The following is a 22,482-nucleotide window of genomic DNA, read 5'->3' as shown; positions in this document are numbered from 1 at the left end:
CTGTCCACAGCAGACAGACTTTCAAGTCACTCCTTCCCTGAGCCTGCCCGGACAACACTAGGGGTCAGCCACAGCTGGTCCTTGGGGCGCACCCCCCGCCGCCCCGTGCCCATGTGGGCTCCATGGGACACACACCTGGGCTGTCGGGAAGTAGCAAGAATGAGGGTGGGTATGTGGCCCCTGAGGCCAGGGGAGCCTTCTGGCTCCCAGGCCCCCAAGAGATCCTGAAGGGCCCCAGGGATGTGCTCTGCCCTGCCAGCCTCCTCTGCTGCACTCTCTGGGATGGGGGAGGAGGGTGCTCCCTCCACGATGTCGAGGGATGGGTCACCTCGCCCGCCTGTGGGTCCTCACCTCAGGAGACCCTCCAAGAAGCTTTCCCCACATGCCAGCCTTTCTTCTCTGCCCTCCCCACCTGCGCCTTCTCCCTAGCTTCTCAGGCCAAAAGCCCAGGAGCCTTCCAGGTGCCCTGCCAGCCTCAGTGGGACCCATCCCCCGGGGACGCCCTGCAGTGCGGTGGGCACAGGGAAGGCTGGACCTCCCCTCTACCTCCGTGTGTCATGGGGCTTGCTGTGTGTTTTGTCTGGGTTTCTCTTTTTCTTTCGTTGCTATGAGATTTCACTGTGGTGGCTTCAGCCGCCCTATGCAGGTGTGTGCCGCCGGGACTGTGTCCCTTCCTTAGTTCAACGAATTCGTTTTTTCTCCCAAGCTCATCTCATGTCCCGGTGGGATCGGTGGGCCTTGGGGCCTTCATGTAAATCCTCTGAAAGCCCACAGAGCCCCCAGCCACTGCTGGGTTTCCCTCTATCTCTTTCTGGAAGCCCCAGGCTATCAGTTCCCTCGGACTGCAGTCCTTCTCTGACTGTGAGGCACAGCGTGTGGTTGCATGCTTGGGGATGGTCACCTGTCCCCTTCCTGAGAGCTGCCATGTTCCTGAGGGGACAGCTCTTGCCCATTTGTGACATCTTGGCCTGTCTTCCAGAAACACAGGGTCAGACATGGGCCTGCTGCCTAGCCTCCATCAGTCCCGCACCACCTCCCTCTCCGGGGGCTCTGGGAGGGCACAGGGAGGATACACCTGAGAGCAACTTCAGAGCTTTGCGGTCAGTGCTCCCCTGCAGGTGGCCTCTGGCTGGCCTGCCCTCCAGGTCCTCAGTGTCAGGCTGCCCTTATGTTGAAGCCTGCCAGTCGGCTCTGTTACCTGTAACCGAGACTGTACTTTATCTCTTCCTCTCCTGATTTGGCACCTTACCTTGTGAGCCAGTCGTCACCTCCACCCCATCAAGGGCTTTGGCTTCCCATTCAACACTCCATTCTGGCATGGTTATGGGCTGGGTCAGAGCCCTGGTCTGCCATGTGTGGAATTCATTCATCCTCCCACTCACCCATCCATTTACCTACCTATCTTTCCATCCACCCATCCATCCATCCATCCATCTAATCTAGTCATCCATCCATCCATCTAATCATCCATCTATCCATCCGCCCCTCCTTCTCTCCTTCCCTCCATCCATCCATCTAATCATCCAACAGATCTTCCATCCAGTCATCCATCCATCCGGTCATCTATACATCCTTCCACCCATCCATCCATCTACCCATCCATCCAGTCATCCATTTATCCATCCCTCTGTCATCTACCCATCCATCCCTCCAGTCATCCACCCATCCATCCATCCAGTCATCCATTCCTCTAGTCATCCATCCATCCATCCATCTATCCATCCATCCATCCATCTAGTCATCCATCCAGTCATCCATCCATCCATCCATCCAGTCATCCATCCCTCTAGTCATCCATCCATCCCTCCATCCATCCATCCATCCATCCAGTCATCCATCCCTCTAGTCATCCATCCATCCCTCCATCCATCCATCCATCCATCCAGTCATCCATCCATCCATCATCCAGTCATCCATCCATCCATCCCTCCAGTCATCCATCATCCATCCATCCATCCATCATCCAGTCATCCATCCATCCATCCATCCAGTCATCCATCCCTCCATTCTTTCATCCACCCACCCACCCATGCACCCTCCCTTCTGTGCACCTACTTATCTACCCATCCACCTACCCACTTGCCCTCCAGTAACTAGCCATCGAGCCCCCAGGAGTTGCATTCTAGAATGGCACTTCACAGCCTGCCCCTTCATCGTCTGCCCTCTCCCCAGGTCTGCAGCAAAAGATAGGTCAGGCCCTCCACTGCACTGCCCAGCTCCTTGTCTAGCCCTCAGCCTCTTGGGACCGGGAATTGGTTGAGTGAGGGGCCTAAGGCCGGTGAGACAAATTCAGTCAAGCCTATACCTTTTCTGGGCTGGGAACTTAGGCCCACTTCTGCACCCCAAAGCCTCTGTTTCCCCATCTAGTAAGTTCATGATCACAGTAGGACCTGCCTGCACGATCTGAGTACATGTAGAGAGCTTTGAGTAGGCTCATGTATTGTAGGGGCTGGAGTACCAGTTCCTCCGCATTTTGCTCCTGGAAGATGGAGTCACATGGGGGGGGTGGGCAAGAGTCTGAGGGGCTGTGGGACAAGCCCACTCACATACACACCACCTTCTAGGCCGTGTTTCAGAGTCAGACCCCAGAGCTCCCAGCATAGTCTGAGTGCCTGGAGGGCCACCACCCTCCCCTTGGGTGGGCCATCCCACCTACTGCCTTGTGGGCTTCCCAGACCCAAGAGCTGCAAGGAGCAGCTGGGTGTCCACACATGCCCATGAGGCCCGGCGTGGAGTCCAAGAATTCCTGGGGTAGCCCTGGCTTCCCAGCTCCAGGCCTCATCCAGGAATCTGGAAAGGCCATGAGGGTAGGGGTCCTGTGGGCAGAGAGCCAAGATAGCCTGAGGGGCAGTAGGTGGGCCAGGCCTTGAGGAGGGATTGTGAAGGACCCCCACTGCCCCTGGCCCTACCTGGTCCTGTAGACAGGCAGAGGAGGCTGATGTCCAGCCTGAAAAGGAAGAGCAGGGAGGCCTAGGGGTGGGGACCCAGGGGGAAACCTTCCTCACCTGCCAGCAGCCACCTGAGCCAGTTTTGGGCTTAGGGGGGAAGGGAGTGAATTTTGGTTTGTGCAGTGCCTTCCTTACCTTTTTGAGCTCGTATATATCAAGTTGGGGGATAGAGCAGGTTTCACATCTGTTTGTGGGTGTGCTTTGTAGCCAGTAAGTATCCAGACCTCAGCGTCATGAGCTGGGGCTCCTCAAGGCAGGTGGGCTGTCCCTGGGACTGAGAGCCAGAGCCTGGACCCCATGTTCTGGCCCAAATCGGCCAGAGGCCTGGTGGCATCCAGGGGGAGGAGACTGTTTGCAATCCCAGGGGTCCTTAGTTTCCCCACATGTGAAGGGGGGGTGCTGGGGGCTGTGTCGGGGGTTGGAGTGAGGATGGAGTGGTGCCTGAGTGTCAGACCCTACTGGGCTGCTGGGCTTCCTGCGCCTGGCGGTCAGTGGCTGCGAGGGGAGTTGCGATCCCCTGGCCCTGTGCACTCGGAGCTCTGGGAGGCGCCGTCTGGCCCGCAGGCAGCAAGCAGGGCTTTGGCTGAGTTGTGCTGGATCAGTGAGCCCCAGGCTTCCTCTCCACAGATCAGGGGGAAGTGGGCTCTGGGCCAGGCCTCTCGTGGGTGCACAGGAGAGGTAGAGGAGGGAGGGTGGGTGGGGGTCGGCTGATGGTCCCTGGACACTCTCGTTGCAGTGTACCCCCTACTTATGGCCACAGCCTGTCAGGACGCCAGCTACGGCCCTCTCCTCCAGGAGCTCTGCCTCAGCCAGTTCCAGGTGAGCATGGACGCCATCGGGAAGACGCTGTGGTGTGACTGGGGCAAGACCATCAGGTGAGTCTCGTGTGTCCCCTGTTTGGGGGTGGGCATGGCTGGGGTGGGGGCCCTAGGCCTGGTGTGAGGAGTCCACTCAAGGCCACCGTGAGGGGTTCTACTCCATGGTCTGGGGTGACAGAACATGGCCACGGGCGGGGACAGTCTTAGGGTGAAGGAGGATGCCAGGAGCAAGTGAGTGTGGATAGAGGAGGCTATGTCCATGATGGCCTGGGGGCAGGGGGGATGCCGGGCCATGTCCAGCCACGCCTCTGTGGCTGGAAGGTTCCGTGTGGGCCATGTTCCTGTGAGACGCGTGTGGCCCATCCCAGTGCAGGTAGGTGGGGGATGGTCTAGTGCCCACAGGGCTGAGTCTCCGTGACAGATGCCCCCACTTAGAGGGGTGTCTCTGCTGGTTCCCTTGGTCCCCGTGGTCAGTGTAGGGGAAGGCTGTTGGTATCACATCAGTATTTCCTTCAAGGAATTGGTTTATACGGCTTGGGGTTCTGGAAAGTCCAAAATCTGTAGGGTAGGCATGTATAGGTAGTATTGCTGGCCGGCAGGCTGACACAGAGACCTGGCCATCATAAATAAATAAAGATATTCTTTAACTTTGCTATGCTATGTCCTTATCTTATACTACAGATTATTTCTGGTGCTATACAATAGATATCTTTAAATCTATACAATAGATATTTTTAAGCCTTTTTAAATTTTTAAATCTTTAAATTCAATTAAGTTAACATATTCCATATTAATAGCTTCAGAGGTAGAGGTCAGGGATTTATCAGTTGCATATAACAGCCAGTGCTCATCACATCCCGTGCCCTCCTGAATGCCCGTGCCCCAGTGACCCCATCACCCTAGCGTCTCTCCCCTCCAGCAACCCTCAGTTTGTTTCCTATAGTTAAGAGGCTCTTGTGGTTTCCCTCCCTCTCTGTTTTTCTCTTATCTTATTTTTCCTTCCCTTCCTCTACACTCATTCTGTTTTGTTTCTTAAATTCCACATATGAATGAGACCATATAGTATTTGTCTTTCACCAGTTGATTTATTTCACTCAGCATAATACTCTCTAGCTCCATCCATGTCATTGTAAATGGCAAGATTTCATTCATCTTGAAGGCTGAGTAATATTCCAGTGTGTGTGTGTATGTGTGTGTGTGTGCATGTATGTGTGTGTGTGCATGCATATGCACACTACCTCTTCTTTATCCATTCATCTGTCGATTGATGTCTGGGCTCTTTCCGTAATTTGGCTATTGTGGACATTCTGCTATAAACATTGGGGTGCAGGGACCCCTTCAGATCAGCATTTTTGTACCCTTTGGTTAAATACCTAGTATTACAATTGCTGGGTCAGTGGTGCAAGGATGGGTCAGTGGGTTAAGCCTCTGCCTTCGGCTCAGGTCATGATCCCAGGGTCCTGGGATCAAGCCCCGCATCAGGCTCTCTGCTGAGCAGAGAGCCTGCTTCTTCCTCTCTCCCTGCCTGCCTCTCTGCCTACTTGTGATCCCTGTCTGTCAAATAAATAAATAATTTTTTTTTTATAAATTGCCAGGTAATAGGGTAGCTCTATTTTCAACTTTTTGAGGAAACTCCATACTCTTTTCCAGAGTGGCTGCACCACCTTGCATTCCCAGTAACAGTGTAAGGGGGTTCCCTTTCTCCGCATCCTCACCAACATCTGTGGCTTCCCAAGTTGCTAATTTTAGCTATTCTGATGGGTGTGAGGTGGTATCTCAGTGTACTTTTAATTTATATTTCCCTGATGCCCAGTGATATTGAGCATTTTTTCATGGGTCTGTTGGCCATGTGTATGTCTTTGGAGAAATGTCTTTTCATGTCTGTTGTCCATTTCTTGATTGGGCTATTTGTTTTCTGGGTATTGAGCTTCATAAGTTCTTTGTATGTTTTGGATACTAGCCCTTTATACAGATATTCTTTGGCATTTTGTTTTCACCTACCGGTCTATGCTGGAAACCCATTCTAATCAGTGCATAGAGAGCTGCAGCATGCAGTTTTGCAGCTGAATAACGTTGCTCTGTGCATAATTTTCCAAGCACTTTCCCAGCAGGACGGATTTGGTTTTCCCAGTATTTCCGAATTTCAGGGAATGTTGAAGGGAATGACCTGTGTATGTGCATAGTCATGCTCATGTTGTGGGATCTGTGTCCCTGCTGTGATGCCCTGGGTGCAGGGCTCCCAGGTGTGAGGTGGGAGCATGCCGTGCTGAGCACACCTTCTTGCCCTCCAGGAGGACCAGGAGTGGGCAGCCCCACCCGCAGCATGAAGGAGCCATTTCCCACCACCCGCCCACACACCCCACTGTCAGGCTTGAGTCTTTGCTGCCTGCTCAGTCAGAAACAGTGTCTCCCTGGTATGTTTTGGGTTTCTCCAGTGACAAGTTCCTCTTCTGTTCTCTTTTCTGTGAATGTTTGTGTCTTTCCCCCTTTTCTGTCAGGTTTCTGATCCTTTTTAAAGAGTTTTTTTTTTTTTTTCCCTAAGATTTTATTTTTAAGTAATCTCTACCCTCTACATGGGGCTAGAACTCACAATCCCGAGACCAAGAGTCACGGCCCTGTCCACTGAACACACCAGCTGGGTGCCCCCATAGAGGTGAATTCAGACCCTTGTCTGCCGCGCCTGAGAAGTGCTCTCCCAACTCAAGCACTGTCTTTTGACTCCCTTTTTGCCATTCCTGCTGCCACAGGAATGGCAGAAAGGGTTACGTTTTCACGTAACCATGCACATCAGCGTGTCATCCCCCCGGATCCGAGTCACAGCTGCATGGCCTCTCCCCACACCAGGGTTCCAGAGGATCCACCCCTGCTTTCCTCTCAAGTCCGTGTGGTTTGGGGGACACATCTCTGACACTGGTGCCTCTGCGCTTCATTCTGATGGAAGGCACGCCAGGAAGCACGCTCTGTCTTCTTCCGCACGAGCTGCCCGGTTGTCCTGTTCATTCCTGAACCCATCTCTGCCCACCGCGGGTTGTGATGGCCCTTTGTCCTGTGTCATCTCCCTCCACGCTTTGCCCACACCTTCATCAACACTCCGTGTTTCAAGCCTTCTCCTATTACCTCCATCTACAGCCTGAATTCTCCTCCAGGACAGTCGGTCTTCACTGCCTACCGAAGGCTTACTTATCACTCACACCATTTCAAGAAAAGAGTTCGTTATTATAGCTAGCACTTATTAAGCACCTACTGTGAGCTCAGCATTGTGCCAATCCCTCAGACTCCATCATCTCAAGTAAGTAAGCAGCAACTTCAGAAGGTGGTAGGACAGTCATAATCCCTGCCTTATCTGCCCAGGGGCACAGCTCACAAGGTCTCTTTGGGTCCAGAGTCTCAACTCATGACATTCCCCAGGGGTACAAGATGGCCCCCTCCTGATTCTCTGGGGAGTGTGGAGACGCCCCAGGGAGGTGGTTGATGGCCTTCAGTGGCCATCTCGGCTTCTGCCAATGTCCAGGGGGCCTGGTGGGGCCCGCTTGCAGTGGGCTACCAAGCCTGGTACTCGGGCCAAAAGCAGACTTTCCGGAGTCTCCTGGAGCAGTAGGGGCAGTGGAGCCAGGGGATAGCAGACAGGGCAGGGGTCTGACAAAGGGTGCAGGTACTGGGACAGACCCCCTCCCTGAACCAAGTGCAGCCAGGGCCTGTTGCTGGGGTGCAGGCAGTGCCTTGAGAGCAGACCTGGGAACTCACTGGAGCCTGGGATCGAGCCCCCAGGCTAATGCTGCGGGTGGAGAAATCCAAAGGGAGTTCAAGGCCAGAGGACCCCCGATGCCTGCTGCTCGGGGTGATGGCTGTCCTAGCAACTGGGCTGGGCCTGCAGGTGGCTTCAACATGGCCGAGGGACGTTCTGGATCATACTCTGAAGTCAGAGGATTTAAAACAGCCGCATGGCAGAGGGAACTTCCCCTCCTTCCAAGTGACAAATGGGAGCCCGCCAGCCTTCCTTAGGATGCATGCTCTGGAGGAGATGGGGAGAAAATCCTCTGTGGGGCACATGGGGGCCTGCTCATGCCCTCTGGCCCTCTGGCTCCCAGGCTCGCAGTGCCACCTCCTGCGTCGCGGCAGACTGAGAGGGGGCTCATTTGCCCTGCTTCCCTTAGGACACTGGATGGAAACATTGGGTTCTTTCCAAAGTACTTCTCAGCAGCAGCGTGCATCACTGCTCAGAGAGAGAGATCTGGAGAGAAAGCAGAGGGCTAACAAGAGCATTTGGGCCGTGTTCCAGCAAGAGGACAATGACCTGCCCTGGGACTGTGGGTCTTTTTGTTTTTGCATTTCAAGAGTTGTAAGGGAGCTTATCCTGGGACCTTAGCTGTCCAGCATGGTTCTGCATTTCAATCAGTCCATGGCCTTGGACCCTGACCCTTCTCTTCATCTGAGGGTGACTTGGGGGCTGCTCCTGAGTCCTTTCTTGTCTAGGGATGCCTTGGATTTCTCAGATTCCCCAGGTTTCTGACCTGTCCTGGTCCCAGGTCTCCTCAGGGCAAATGTGCTCAGCAGGACAGACTGCCCTGCCCCCTCCCCCACCCCACCCCCCAGGATCCAAGCCCAGCCCATGATTCCCCAGGGGTTAGCTTGTTAAACAGCAGGCCTGGCATGCTAGTGGAAATGAAAGGTCATTTAATGTATTAACTGGGAGTATAATCTAATTGAGGGAGCTACAGAGAACATGGGAAAATGTGTCATCAGAAATTCTCATCTCCAGAGATGTTCCTGCGGGTTTTTGGGGGGGAGAGAAAGAGCAGAACAGATAAGGAGAAGAATCTCGAATGTGAGGAACTCAAGCAGTTTGATTTACCTGTATATGGATCTCCTCCCCAACATGGAAAGTGCTGGGGGGCTTCAGGAGGTGCTGCTGCTGCTGCCTTCCCCTCCCGTCACTGGCTCCCAGGTGTCACCTTGGACAGGGGAAGATGTCAGAGGGGTCCCCAGGGAGTGGGTCACCACCTTCCATGACCAGCCGCCAGAGAACCCAACTTCACCTTCACACCAGTCAAGGCACCCCTCCTGTCTCTGTCTGGAAGCTTCTAGGTTTGTCACTGCTGACCGGGTCCGGCTCAGTGCCCAGCAGCTCCCTAACACGGTATCCCAGAGCAGGCGGCCTGGTCTGCCTCCCTGCAGTCCCTTACCGTGTGCGGACCCTGTGCAGGGTGTGGAGAGCCCTCCAGCCCGGACCAAAGAGCACCATTCCGAGGAGGGCTCTCCCACCCTGGGGAGTGGGGGGCAGCCTGGTGTGTCAAGGGAAGGACAGAGAGCGGGGCTCTAGGGGACAGGCTGCCGTGCTGTGTCCTCATTCAGGAGCATAGACCCCAAGCTCCCATTCCCCAGGGACTGCAGGCCAGAACAGGGCACCTTGGCCCCCCTCGGGATCTACTCTTTGCTGCACAAGGAGCCTTTCTTCTTCTGTGTCTCCCTTCAGAGTCAAGTCAGGGAGTTCTGGCGGGGCAGCAGGCCGGAGCAGCTGCTCTTCTTAAGAATCCCAACAGGAACTGAAAGGGAGGCATCTTTCTCCAGGTGCAGAGGTCTCCCCAGGGCAGTGGCTGTGTCCTCCAGGGACTCTGGCTGCACCCGGCTATGTGGCCGAGACCTCGGGTTGGAACACATCCAGGGTGCTCCACGCCATTCTCTGGAGCCTGCGGGCCACCTGGAATGGGACGCCTGTCCCCATGGGGACGTCCCACCAGGCTGCGAGCGTGGCTGGCTCCAGGGCTGGCTTCAGCGCCATGGTGGGTCTGTAAGGCCTCCGCCTCCGGAACCTGCGCCATGCTCACGAAGGCTCGGCCCCCCTGCTCATTGGCAGGCCCTAGCACAGGTGTCCACCCCCTGCCCCTCTGCCCACCTGGCTTGGGGGGAGTCCTTCTAGTGTCTGCAGAGCCCAGGCGCACAGGGATCCTGACCTCTGGAGGCCTTCAGGGAGGAGAGGGGCTGTCCCAGGAAAGTGACCCAGCCTGCCTTTGGAGCCAGACTCCTTCTCCTGAGGCCATTTCCTCCTGCGCCCCAGCCCCAGGGCCTCATTGCAGGGCTCCAGCCCCGTGGGAAAAGGTGTGGACACCGCCTACCAGCGCCAGGGTGGGTGCCCTTGGGTGAGGGTGTCTGCGGTGGTCCTCCACAGCTCTCCACGCGTCTAGGCTCCCCCTCCAGTGCTCCAGGTGTGCAGCCATGGAGGGTGGGTGTTCTTCCATTGCTGGGGTCCGCAGAGAGGAAGGACCCCTGAGCTGGACCCGGAGCTCCCAGCAGCCACCTTTGGAGTTTGTTAGGCCGAAGCTGTGACAGAGAGGCATTGTGGGAATCAGAGTTCGGTGGGCAGGCAGAGAAAAGGGGGGCCCTTTTCCTCCACCCTCTAGAATCCAGCTTCTAGAAAGTCAGCACCAAGGTGGCATCTTGAAGAGAAGTGTACCACACGCACCACCAGGACCCCACAGCAGCAAGGGGGGGGGCGCTGTCGTGAGTGGGGTATCCATGCAGGCGGCAAGGTCACGGCCGGTTAGGCCCATCCACCCTGTGTCAGGAGCTCCGCCACAGCCGACCTGTGGTAGCAGATGGAGGCTGGGGCAATGGGACCAACCATGGAGCAGCAGGGCAGGCTGAGGAAGGCTGTCTTCTCAGGCTTTGTGCACCCAGATCTGTGTTCACAGGCAAGCGGGGGGGGGGGGAGCAGAAGGTTCTGGAAATCCACTTTCCCCCAGTGTGCACCTAGAGTCAGCCCTGGGCAGACAGATGTGGGAAAGAGTCTAAGGACCCCTTGGGGAGAGCCTCCGACGGTGGCTCCTGGCCCCACCCTGCCCCCACCAGTGGGTCTTTGCTCCCCCACAAGGTAGCCCTCTGGCTGTGCCCCAGCAGGCAGAGCTGCTGTCTGCATGTTGGGGGTGGGAAGCCCTCAGGGGCAGCAGTAGCATGTCGGGCTGGGGTTGCCTCATCTGTGTGCCTGCTCCGGCGGGGTGGGTGGGGGGGTGGGGGGGTGGGGGCGGTTCTCAGGTGATCACAGAGGGTCTATGGATGGCTACCTGCTGGACTGGAAGCTTTCAGGGAGTGGGGAGGAAGAACCCCACTCCGTCCTTGAGAAAGCTCCCAAAACGTGTCTACAGAGGCCAGAAACCGAGCAGTCCCATGTGGCGGGGGGACGCTGGGAGCCATGGAGGAGGACCACCGGCCCTTATTCCTCCATGTCCCTGGGCCACCACCTCATCCTTGACCCTCCTTCCTGTCCACTGGTGGCAACAGCGGGCACGGATGCTTCCGAGACACGGCGGTGACCACGTAGCACCGTAGCACCAAGCCTGCTTTGATATCTGTTTCCATTACGGGATGCACTGCCCTCTTCCCCACCTCCTTGGTCTGGGGATGAAGTCACAGTGTGGGAGGTCAGCTATGGAGCAACACTGAGCAGATCCTGGCTGGGGTCACAGGAGCAGGCAGGTGGGGCAGATCCTAGTGATGGGGACTTGTGGCAATGTGCCTTCTGCTCCCGCCTTGGAGATGCTGCTGTGTGACTCCCCGCACACCGCGCCCCCCCGCCCCAGGAAGGCCTCAGAGACTTCCAGGTTGTGAGCACAGGAGTTTGCTGTCAGGGAGGGGTGCAGGCTCGCTCACAAAGATCTCCCCTGAGCCTGCTCTAGGGTAGGCCCCCCAGGGCTGTGCGCACCTGGGAGGGGCAGGGAGCACGAAGTGGGGAGGACTAGTAGGTGTGGTGGGGGGGGGCGGTTTGCAGCAGCTGCCCCCTCCCACCACTGATAACCTTCAGCCCAGCCCTGGTCCTGCCCCCAGGGTCTCCCAGGACCCCTCTGTCCATCCATCATTCTGTTGGTGGCCGTCTTTTGAGCACGGTTGGGCCCAGCAACATTCCATCGACTGTCAGGGCCCCGGGGAGCTGTGGCATAGGGTGGCGACCACCTTCCCCACGCTTATTATGAAGACAACTTTCTCCCCCAGTGGCTCACAGGACTTCAGCCCTGGACACTGTCTTACAGGGTGCCCTGTGGGACACATTCAGGTGCCTTTTAGGTCTGCATTCCCATTTCTCTCAGCCAAAAAAACAAAAACAAAAGCCAGAGAACCCATTTTCTTAAAAATACACTCCTTCCGAGTAGTAAGAGGGGGGTTTACCTTCGCTGCCGGGGGCCAGCTGGACGCAGCCTGACTCCGTAGCAGGAAGGCCGAGTTAACATCCGGATTTTCACAATCCTGTTATGCTGGGCCATTTCCAGGTTTTTGCATTGTAAATGATGCAGCTCTGAGAGCTTCTCTACATACAGCCTTACTTCTTTTTTTGACTAATTTCTTTAAGAATCCTTGCAAATGGACTTACTACAGCCTGTGCCATGAACATTCTGTAGGTTTTTTAAAAGATTCTATGTATTTATTTGAGAGAGAGGGAGCACAAGCAGGGGAAGCAGCAGAGGCAGAGGGAGAAGCAGGCTCCCCACTAAGCAAGGAACCTGATGTGGGACTCAATTCCAGGACCCTGGGATCATGACCTGAGCCGGAGGCAGATGCTTAGTGGACTGAGCCACCCAGGAGCCCCCATTCTGTGGTTCTTGATAAGTTTTGCCCAGTTGCCATTTTATTTTATTTATTTCATTTCATTTCTTTTCTTTTGGTGCAAAGAGGTGGTTTTATTAAAGCATGGGACTCGTGGACAGAAAGAGCTGCCCTCCCAGCTGCCCTTTTAAAGAATTCTACGAATTTTTATTACCAGCAACACACGAAACTATTTATTTCCTCACATGTCCCTGAGAATTGAGTTTGTAGAGATCCTGGTTTTGCAGGTTTCAAATGAGCCGCCTCTCGTCTGCTGTGCCTGCCTTCGGCTGCCGGAACTGTTCTTCTGAAGTTCTCTGCAGTTTGTTTCTTCTCAAGCTCAAAGTATTTGAGCATGACTTTAGCTACTTTATCTTCTGAGTCCCTGGGACTTTTATTAACCTTATTTTACAGACTCCTGAACCTGGTAGAAGTTAGCTAGTTGTTGTTTTGTTCTAAACGTTTTCTCTTCACATGTCCCTTGTGTTTACTGCGGTGCTGTTTGTGTCCCGTGTGTGATATATTAATTATTCCGCTTACGTGTGTGCCCTGACTCACTCCTCAGAGGTCTGTGACTTGGCCACTGTCCTATCTGTTCTGGAAATCCAGTTGTCGAAATTTGGAGGGAGTCCTATGGCCACAATGTTATGTTCTGTTTCTATTTAGTTGTCACGTGTTTTGAAATAACATTTCTCCTTCCTAACACAGTGAGTAGTTTACATTAAGACCTGAATTAAAATTTATTTCCTTCCTACTTCGATGATGCTAACATCATTTGTTAAATAGTATTTCTTACCTCTGTTTGGTAATGCTTAGCTTAAAACATAAGACATTCGTGTGTGGATTAAGATCACATCAGTTGATTTTTATTTATGGCTTGGGGCCATACCCTCACTTCTCATCACCGTGCTCTGTAATATTTTCTACAGTTTAGACGATCTCATTTGCTTTTAGTGTGTACGTTCTCATTGCATTTCATATTACGTTTTGCTTTCTTTGATATATGTTCTGCCTGTTTTCCAAAAGAGTGAAAAACCATTCTGCTTGGGCACCTGGGTGGCTCAGTGGGTTAAAGCCTCTGCCTTCAGCTCAGGTCATGATCCCAAGGTCCTGGGATCGAGCCCCACATCGGGCTCTCTGCTCAGTGGGGAGTCTGCTTCCCCCTCTCTCTCTGCCTACTTCTCTGCCTACTTGTGATCTCTGTCTGTCAAATAAATAAACAAAATCTTGGGGGGGAAAAAAAAACCATTCTGCCAAGTTCCATCAGAGGTCATACTGAGATTCTAATTGAGATGGACATCACCAAGCAGTCCACTACAGAAGAGCCATCTGCTAGCAGGGATCTTCCCACAGCGAGCGTCTTTGGCCCCCGAGTCCTGAAGAATGGCGGCAGGCCTACTTGGCCTCATTGGCTGTTACCTTCAGATGTTGTCTCAGCAGTTAGTACAGAACTCGCACAGTGGACTGAGCGCAGAACTCAAATGGGACCTGCCGTTCAGGAACCCCGCTGATTCCGTCCCTGCCTACCCTCCATAGGCCTCTGTTTCCTCCCCAGGAAAATGAGTATAAAAGTATTCACTTCTTTACCATCTCCTCATTTCCCTCCATACAAGTTTCCCGGAAGTTCTAGGATTAGGGTCATAGTTGCCTCATGGAATATATGTGCTCAGCTGACTATTGGGGTCAACAGGGGGAAATAATTTATCTGACGTGGTAATTATTCATCCCTTGCAAATGTGAATGAATTCTTCACTAAAACCATCAGATCCACATTGCAGGGTGGGGAGGATTTCTTTTTCTAGTTTCACTGTTGCTCGATTTGGGCTGTTTTTTGTTTCATGCTTGTTATTTCATCAGTGTTTATTGGGTCAGTATTCTTCACATTCCTCCCTAAAACATAATGACACATATCATCCCCTTAAATGTTTCAGATCTTCTGTATTCAAAATTTTGTCTAATCTTTGTGTTTTTCCCGCCCTTTGTGTTCTCTGTATAGAGGCCACCTGGGTCAGCAGAGGCAGATGACAAGGCCCATTTTTTTATTCATTGTGCCCATACTTTTTTTTTTTTTTAAAGATTTTATTTATTTATTTGACAGAGAGAAATCACAAGTAGACAGAGAGGGAGGCAGAGAGAGAGAGGGAGGGAAGCAGGCTCCCTGCTGAGCAGAGAGCCCGATGCGGGACTCGATCCCAGGACGCTGAGATCATGAACTGAGCCGAAGGCAGCGGTTTAACCCACTGAGCCACCCAGGCACCCCATTGTGCCCATTCTTAAAGGTCTTTAGAAAATGGGCTGGATTTTAGATCGCAGTGTCTTTTAAAATTTTTTGGCTTTAACTTTCATCGTTAGCTTTTCCCTCTTTTTCGCTTCCCCCCACCCCCAAATTTTTTTTTGCTTCTTTCACGAGATAGAATTTTGATCCTTATTGCATCATCATTTTTTCCTCACCTTCTTTGAACCTAATGAGGCCATGTGGTTTCTCCTTCTGGACCTTCTTTACCACTTTCTGCTGGTTTTGAGATGTCTGCGTTTTCGTCGTATCAGTTTTTTCTGTAGACAAGTACATTTTCATTCTCAAATGTTGTATTTCTGTTTGGTTCTTACTCTCTTCTTCTCTTGACAGAATAAGAGAACAGAGAGCAAATAGTTTCTGCTTCCATATTTTTGTTGAGATTTTCCTTGAGATCCTGCACATGACGACCTTCTGTATACACACCGGCAGTCCTTGAAAATGAACCATATTCTGCTCGTTTCATTCCCACTGAAACAGCAACGGACGCCGCACTGTTGTGCTACTCAGCTCCTTCCCGTGTTCCTAAACTTTCTGTGTGTTTGATAATGAGCAGTGGATTCTTCAGTCCTGGCCAAACTGGCATGGTTTTTCTGCATTGTTCTCCCGGCAGGTGTGCATGCATAGATCCTGCTCTGTTACTATAGCATGTAGATGCTGCACGATTATGCTGCTGACATCGACTGTGACGTAAGGTTACGACTCTTGCCACGTGGGATGGTTTTTGCCTGTGTTAATCTCGGCCTGGCATTAGCCCTGAAACCCCACTCTGCAGCCCCTTGAAGCTTACTCACACCTCCTCTTCCTCTTCTGGTGTGTCTTGCGAACAGCATATTGCTGGATTTTGTGCTTCCGCAGGGAGAGCCGTGAGCCTCATAACTGAGAAATGACCTTGTATTTGTCCTTTCTGTTCAGCCTTCAGGTGCTCCTTTTTTTGTCTTGATTTTTTATGTTACGCTGATTTATTTTTTTCTTCCCATTGTTGAAACGTGATGTCTTTTCTTTTATCTTTCTGATGAGGCTGACTGTTGGAAAACTTCTTTTCACTCAACCAGCTGTGAAATGTGAAACACAGATGCTCTGATTCCTGTGTTCGTTTTCTTACAGGGTCAGACCGCATACGCTGGCCTTTCCCCCCAGCCACCGCACCATGGAAGACTCCCCTGCCTCCCCAGAGTCTCTGGGTTTTTGGATTCCTGGACTTTTGCTTTGTCTCTCTCTCTCTCTCTCTCCTCATTGATTTGGGTTAATGTTCTAGTATTTTCTTTGTCTTTCTCTTCTCTATTTTGTTTTTATTTTTCACCCTGCATGGTTCTGACTTTTGTCAGTAATAACCCTTGGTCTGATCCGGCTCGTGGCTACTCATCTTTGCAAATAGGCTGTTAACTCAAGCATGTCTTACTATTTTTAACTCATCGTTCCCTTTCACATGTGCCTTTTAGATTCTGGCAATTATTCGAAGTAAATCCTAGGAATAAACTGTATGATTAATACGTTCTCAAAAGCAAAAATTTTCTAGGGCGCTTTAAAAGCTGCCTTTCTCCAGGAATGACAGCTTGGCAGGTAATACAGTGTGATGAACAGCCCTGTTTTCTGAAGTTGGTGTAGCGGGCGTTCCATTGTCTCTGGGTTTTTATCATGTCATCAGAGAAGGCAAAGAGATGGTTTCTTATCTTGTAAGCACGACCTCTGCTTTCCAGGGTTGGGGGAGAGGGGTTGCTTGCAAGTTGCTAGAGGCAAGGACTGCGAAGGGACTGTGAAGCCATAGGGTAGGCAGGAGGCAGGCCCTGAGCCCCATGACTGTTTAGGGACTGCCTTCGGGGAGCCTTTGGGCAGCGTCCAACATAGACCCTCGGGCCCTGGACTGATCCTCAGACCAACGCCTGACTCCCCTCCTTGGACCAGGACCAGCTTGTCCTGGTGCCACCGGGGGGCTTCAGGACCCCCTCCAGAAAGCTAGGTGGGCCTGCAGGTCCTTGTGACCTTGATGTCTCTGTGTTCTTGTCCTCCTGGGCTGCTGGGGCTGCTCCAGGTGCACACTTGTCCCAGGCTGATTCCTAATCACAGAGAAGCATGGCAGATGGCTGGAAGCTTCTGTCTCACTGTGGGCAGCCTCAGCCTCCTGGCTTGGAAGAGCACACACTCACCAGGAGGTGGGACAGAGCGTTGGCAGGCCAGGGGCCGCTGGTGGCTGCTCTTACCCAGTCCCAGTTGTGGTTCCTCCTTAAAGAGTTAGGTGAGGGCACTCGGGTACCATGAAGGAGTTCAGAACCAGATATTTAAGTGCTAGCCTCTGCTGTGGACCCCACAGGGGTGGGTCCATGCTGTGGCTGGTGGGGAGCCAGGGGCAGGACCTTCACCCCCTCCTGGGGCTGCACCCCCCACTGGTTTAGGCTTCAGCACCTGCCACACGGTGACTGCTGGGAAACCCCTCTTTCTCCCTCAGGGTGAGCCCCAGGAGTAGATAGAGGGTCCACGGGTGAGGGTCTCGGTGCTGGCAGGTCTCAGCAGAGTCAGGAGGGAGAGGATTGTTCCTTCCTTCCCTCAGGCACACTCCCTCCAGGCCGGTTCTGGGGAGACAGTTGGTGCCTGGCCTCACAGGAATTCCAGGCCAGAGACGGAGGCTCCCCAACAGCTATGGGGTCCCCAGTGGCCAGGTGCCATGTGTGCAGGGAGTGTCCAGCTCAGAGCGGGTTTCCCCAACTTGCTGTTAGCTGGGAGCTGCTACGTCCCCCTGACAGCTGAAAGCACAACAGCTCAGCGCTCAGTCTCACCGCCAGGCTGGATACCGTGGTGTGGAATGTTCCATGGCCCTGCCCTTCCCCCTGTATTTGGTGTCACCCCAAACTCTGAACGCAGTAAGACTGGGACAGTGACGGCACAGGTGGCAGGGGCCACTTGGACGAGTAGGCCACAAGTGGTGGGACATGGCGGGAGGGCAGGACAGGTGTCCCTGCGGGGGTGGGCGGAGTGGGGTCCCAGCTGAAAGTGGCATCACAGAGACAAAGGGGCTCCAGGGCGGGACGGGCAGTGGGACAGAGAGCAGTGGGACAAGGATGGGCTCCAGGGAAAAGCCCTTCCCTCCCATGACCTGCGTAGCTTCACAAGGATAATGTCCTGGGGTGTCAGTGTCCAAACATAGCGCCCCACTGTCCACCTAATCCTGGGACACAGACTCATGCACACCCACATCCCAGCAAGGGTGGGAGTGGTGGCTTCACCTTCCTAGACCTGGTGTCTGCATGGGGGTCCCGGATCTCCACAGGAGTCCCAGCAAGGACAAGGGTGGGAGGGGGCTCACACCGACGCCTGGGTGACAGCAGGCACAGCTTGGTGATCAGTCACAGTTCCCTAGCTTCTCAGACGCCTGCTGGATTTTACAAGTGCAGTTTCATCGCCCTGAGCTCCAGACCCCAGGAGCCTGGTTCCTGCCCCAACCTGTTCTCAGAAAAGGCATTGTGCCCTCGCCCGCCCAGCAGGCCCTCTCCGTGGGGAGCCCGGTTGGGCAGCATCCTGGGCGCTGTGTCTGCTGCCAGCACAGACTGTGCACAGGGCCAAGAATGGATTTAGAAACCTCTGCTTCCTCCCAGTGTGAGCAGAGGCTCCAGAAGCTGTCTGGCGCAGAGCCACGGGGCAGGAGTTGCGGAGGGAGACAAATGAGGCCAGGCCCCAGCTGGGCGCCTCCTCCCCAAAAGGGGCTTCTGAGGCCAAGCAGAGGAGGAAGCTACATGCATGGAGGAGCCAATCAGACATGGGTTTGACCCCTGGGCGCCCCCTTCACTGCCACCCAGGGTCACCCACACAGGCCACCCCCGCAGCCCACTTTGTAAGAAGAGGCTCAGAATGCTGGTTCAAGGAGTAACTTCCCATATTCTGTGGGAATGTGTCCTAGGATCTCCTAGCCTGTGGAAGGCAGAGAGCCAGGGCATCTGCAGTCCTGGGTGGGGACTGTTGCCCTCAGCTGCGGGGAGGTGTGTGGTTGACACCCCAACCTAAGTGGGTCCCCATTCTGTATGCCCACAGCTCCCTGTGACCTCCTTAGCTTCAGGGTGTCCCTCGCCCAGGGGACAAAGACTGGGCTTGGCCTGACCCCAGGGCCAGGCAGCACGTGCTCCCAGCAGGAACCCACAGCCCAACCCCAGCAGGGCGGCTGGAGAGCTGCTCTACCACCTTCTGTGACTCTGTGGCCTCGGGTCCCCACAGCCTGATCTCCCAGCACAGTACCCTGTGGTGCCCCAGGCCCTTTAGGCCTACCTGTCCTACCCACCAGTGTTTGCAGACTGCTGCTCTGTTTGCAGACCCTGAGAGGAGGGTGCTCAAGCCATACTCTGGCCTGATGGGGGCCAAGCTCAGGAAACCAGGGCTGGGCTTAGAGCTGTCTGGTATGAGAGCAAAGCTGTATTGTCCACCAAACTCTGATTAAATCTTCCAGAAACACAGAAAACACTGGGGTCCTCTCAACAGACAGCGGTCACCTTGACTGGAGCTTCCACCATGGGTTGGGGGGGTATGAGGGCCTCTGGGTACATTGGCTTCCTGGTCTCCAGCTCAGCCCTGTGATGGTCTTCTCAGATGGAGAAACCACAGCCCAGAGACACCGAGTCGCTTGTCCAAGGACACACTGCAGCTTGGTGGGTTGGATCCTTCACAGGGCGGCTAGCCAAGGTGGAGGCTGAAGCCACATGGCCTGCCTGGAGGAGGGGGCGCTCTTCCCCATTCCACACAGGGCCCCATGCACCGCACGGCTCCCATGTGATCCCCACCCACTGCTTCCAGGTGGTGCCAACCAGCCTGGTTGCAGAGCTGAAAAATGTTCCCAGGGAGTCCCCTGTTGCTCCCCTGAAGTGTGCTCCTGGTTCCAGGCCCAAGGGTGGGCTCTGGGGCTGGCACAGGAACACACAGTTCTGTGTGTAGGGACTGCAGGTCTGTGCTTCTGAGACATGGGTCTAGGGGCCTTGGGCCTGCCTACGGGCCCTGTATCCAGGCAAGGAGCTCCAGGACAGCCCAGGTGGGAAGGGACAGTGCCCTCTACCACCTCTCCCTCCTGGCCTAGGTTTGGGGACCAAGGGCTCCAGGTGGTTCCTTTGGGGGGCCCCAGAGTCATAAGCATATCAGCCTTGTGCGCTGAGCCCTACTGTGCCCCCACCCAGGGACCAGGATTCCACGGGGACCTGAGAGGAGCCACCCCATCTCCCAGCGTCCCAGTCCGGTGGGGAGGCAGATAGCAGACAGGCAACTGCAATTGGTTGCAGGGGATAGTATGGGGGATGCGGGAGAGGGGCGCCACGGGGCCAGGGCACTCAGCCAGGGCACGCATACCAAAAGCACCAGGCCTGAGTCCTGTCTTGAGAGGAAATAGAAGAACACAGGCAGGGGGCTCGGGGGGCTTCAGGAGGAGAGCCACAGGCCTGTTCTGCCACCCTGCAGTGGAAGCCGGGTTGGGGGAAGCCAGTCCTCTGCAGGAAAGGAACCGTGAAATCCTTTCTTCACGGGATGGGGTCATGGAGCAGGTCGTGTGTACGTGCGTCTTAAGAAGCAGGCAGAAAGCAGAACGTGGGAGAGGGGCCAGGTTCAGGCTCCCAGTGTCTACCGCCCACATGCCGTTGGGATGGGGGGTGTGGGGGTCACTTCCAGGGGCAGGGCCCTCAGGACCTCATCTGTACTGCGTGAAAGGGTACTGCCCTCCCCCAGGCAGCATCTTTCTGAGCCAACACCCAGGGACTGAAGTGGGGTGACCCTAGACCGCTGCCTTGCAGTTTTCCCCTGTGGAATGTCTCTGGGGATGGGAGCCCAGACTGGCTTCGGGCCAGGAGATGGGAAGCCAAAGGCCCAGCAGGGTGGGAAGGGGGAGCACTGGCTCGAGGAGGCCACAGAGGGCTGTCCCACATCTGTGTTCCACAGTGGCCTCGCAGGGTGAGGTCTTTCCAGCTCTTCCCTGACCCCCTTCTGCTATTTATCAGCTGACGCACACCCCGGGTGGGGGGCAAGTGGTTCTCGGGACTGTCGCCTCCTCGCCAGCGTGAAAATGCCAGCCGGTCTCCATGGGCCTCCCTCTTCCCTGGGACCCTCCCGAGGCGGTTTATTCTTTGTTCTGTTCATGTTCTTCATTTTCTGAGGCAATGGCACTTGCCCACCTCCCTCGGCCAGGGCCCAGGGGTCAGGGAGGTACGGTTGACCAGGGAGCTGACATGATGTGAAGTTACCTCCGCCGCTCACAGGGTTTTGTATGAAGCCTGTCGAGCTGTTTCGGTTCTTTGTGGCCCGAGTGTTGGTAGAGACCTTGAGTCTGTGCCCGTGAATGCTGCGAGTCGTGGGCCAAGCTCCCTGGGCCCACGGGTCAGCCAGGATGTCCAGGGTCCCCGTTCTACAAAATAAGGAGATCCACCATGGGAGGAACCTTGGAAAGATGCATTTTTCCAGTACGTGTTTGCATGCAATGGTCACAGTAACGCCAAAGCCTTCTTGTCTGAGCGCTGTGGCTCAGCCCTGGGCTGCAGAGATGCTCAAGGCCTCCTGTCCCTGGGCCTGGTCACAGACTTCCTTTGACATCCCCCAGCATCAAGAAAAACAAAAGATGTCCCATCCTGTGCTACCTCCGGGCAAGAGGGCCAGCTCCTGAGTCCCCTTGTGTGGGGGCCCACAGAGATAGAGACCACGTGGGCTCAGTTAGCCACCTGGGGGGGACCCCGGTCTCCCTAGGGTCCGAGGCCCTTTGTAGCAATGAGCCAGCCTGGCACGCTCACTCCAGGCCTGACGCTGTGTGGTTTTGCATCACCAGAGGAAGTAGCCCCAGGGGTGGCCAGCCCCGTCCTGCCTAGGAAAGGCTGCGCGTGACGATCCAGTTGTGGGTCGGAGCCCTGACCCCAGAAGCGGAAACCACAAGGGAGAAGACATGACCACTTGAAGATGAAGTCCCCCTGGCCTGTGATGAAAATGCCCCCAGGGTTCCAGTAATGAATGGGATGTGCCCTTGCTGTGGGAGAAGTTTTTATCACATTAAGAAAAGAAACTCTTTGTGGTTTTACAAGGTTGTTTCTTTTTAATCAGAAATCAGAAATCAGTGAGGGGCACCTGGATGGCTCCGTCATTTAAGCGTCTGCCTTTGGCTCAGGTCATGATCCTGGGGTCCTGGGATCAAGCCCCGAATTGGGCTCCCTGCTCAGCAGGAAGCCTGCTTCTCCCTCTGCCTCTGACCCTCCCCCTGTTTGTACTCTTGTTTGTTCTCTCTCTCAAATGAATAAATATAATTTTTAAAAATCTTTTTAAAAATATGAGAGATACATGGGAATGTTAATAGAGAATTACTTTATTTCTTTTTAATTTTATTTATTTTTATTTGTCAGAGAAAGCACAAGCAGGAGAAGCGGCTGAGGGAGAGGCAGAAGCAGGTTCTCTGCTGAGCAGGGAGCCCAGTGCATGTGGGACTCCATCCCAGGACCCTGAGATCATGACCTGAGCGGAAGGCAGATGCTTCACCAGCTAAGCCCCCCAGGCGCCCCACCCCTACTTTTCTTCTACATTATAGGATTTAGAAATATGGCTGGTTTCACTGCAACTATTTTTCTAAAGAATCAGCATTTTAATTTGCTGATTCATTTTACTATTTTTTAAAATATCCCTAATTATTTGTTTCTAACAATTAGTAGTGCATTTAAATGATTTATCCTTTGGAATAATTTACTTTGCTGTTCTTTTTTAAACTGTCTTGATTTGGAGACTTTCTTTGTGTATTTTCAAATGTTTTTGTTTAGTAAGTAAGTTTAGGAGAGCGGATTTTTCTCAGGATTGTTTGTGGGCCATCCCCTAACTTTTTTTTTCATCCCCTTAACTTTTACAAATAGTATTGCCATTG

General features: G+C 54.1%; 1 protein-coding gene and 1 long non-coding RNA gene across 2 annotated transcripts in view; one reads left to right on the top strand and one right to left on the bottom strand.

Moving 5' to 3' along the window:
• RAMP1 (receptor activity modifying protein 1) overlaps window positions 1-22,482 on the top strand; it is a 43,276-nt gene that overhangs the window by 12,795 nt on the left and 7,999 nt on the right. The window contains exon 2 of the mRNA XM_082691054.1: window positions 3,685-3,823. Coding sequence (XP_082547180.1) covers window positions 3,685-3,823 — 139 coding nt within the window. The remainder of the gene's footprint in view (window positions 1-3,684; window positions 3,824-22,482) is intronic.
• LOC309844350 lies at window positions 8,421-11,987 on the bottom strand. The gene is made up of 4 exons (XR_014300626.1): window positions 11,924-11,987; window positions 9,880-10,084; window positions 8,619-8,718; window positions 8,421-8,533 (listed from the first exon to the last, which is right to left on the bottom strand). It is a non-coding gene; the product is annotated as an uncharacterized lncRNA (long non-coding RNA).

Source organism: Mustela nivalis (genome assembly GCF_964662115.1).
Source record: "Mustela nivalis genome assembly, chromosome: 11".
Classification (NCBI taxonomy): domain Eukaryota; kingdom Metazoa; phylum Chordata; class Mammalia; order Carnivora; family Mustelidae; genus Mustela; species Mustela nivalis.
Note: the sequence above shows the minus strand (reverse complement) of the source record. Positions and strands in the feature narration are given on the sequence as shown.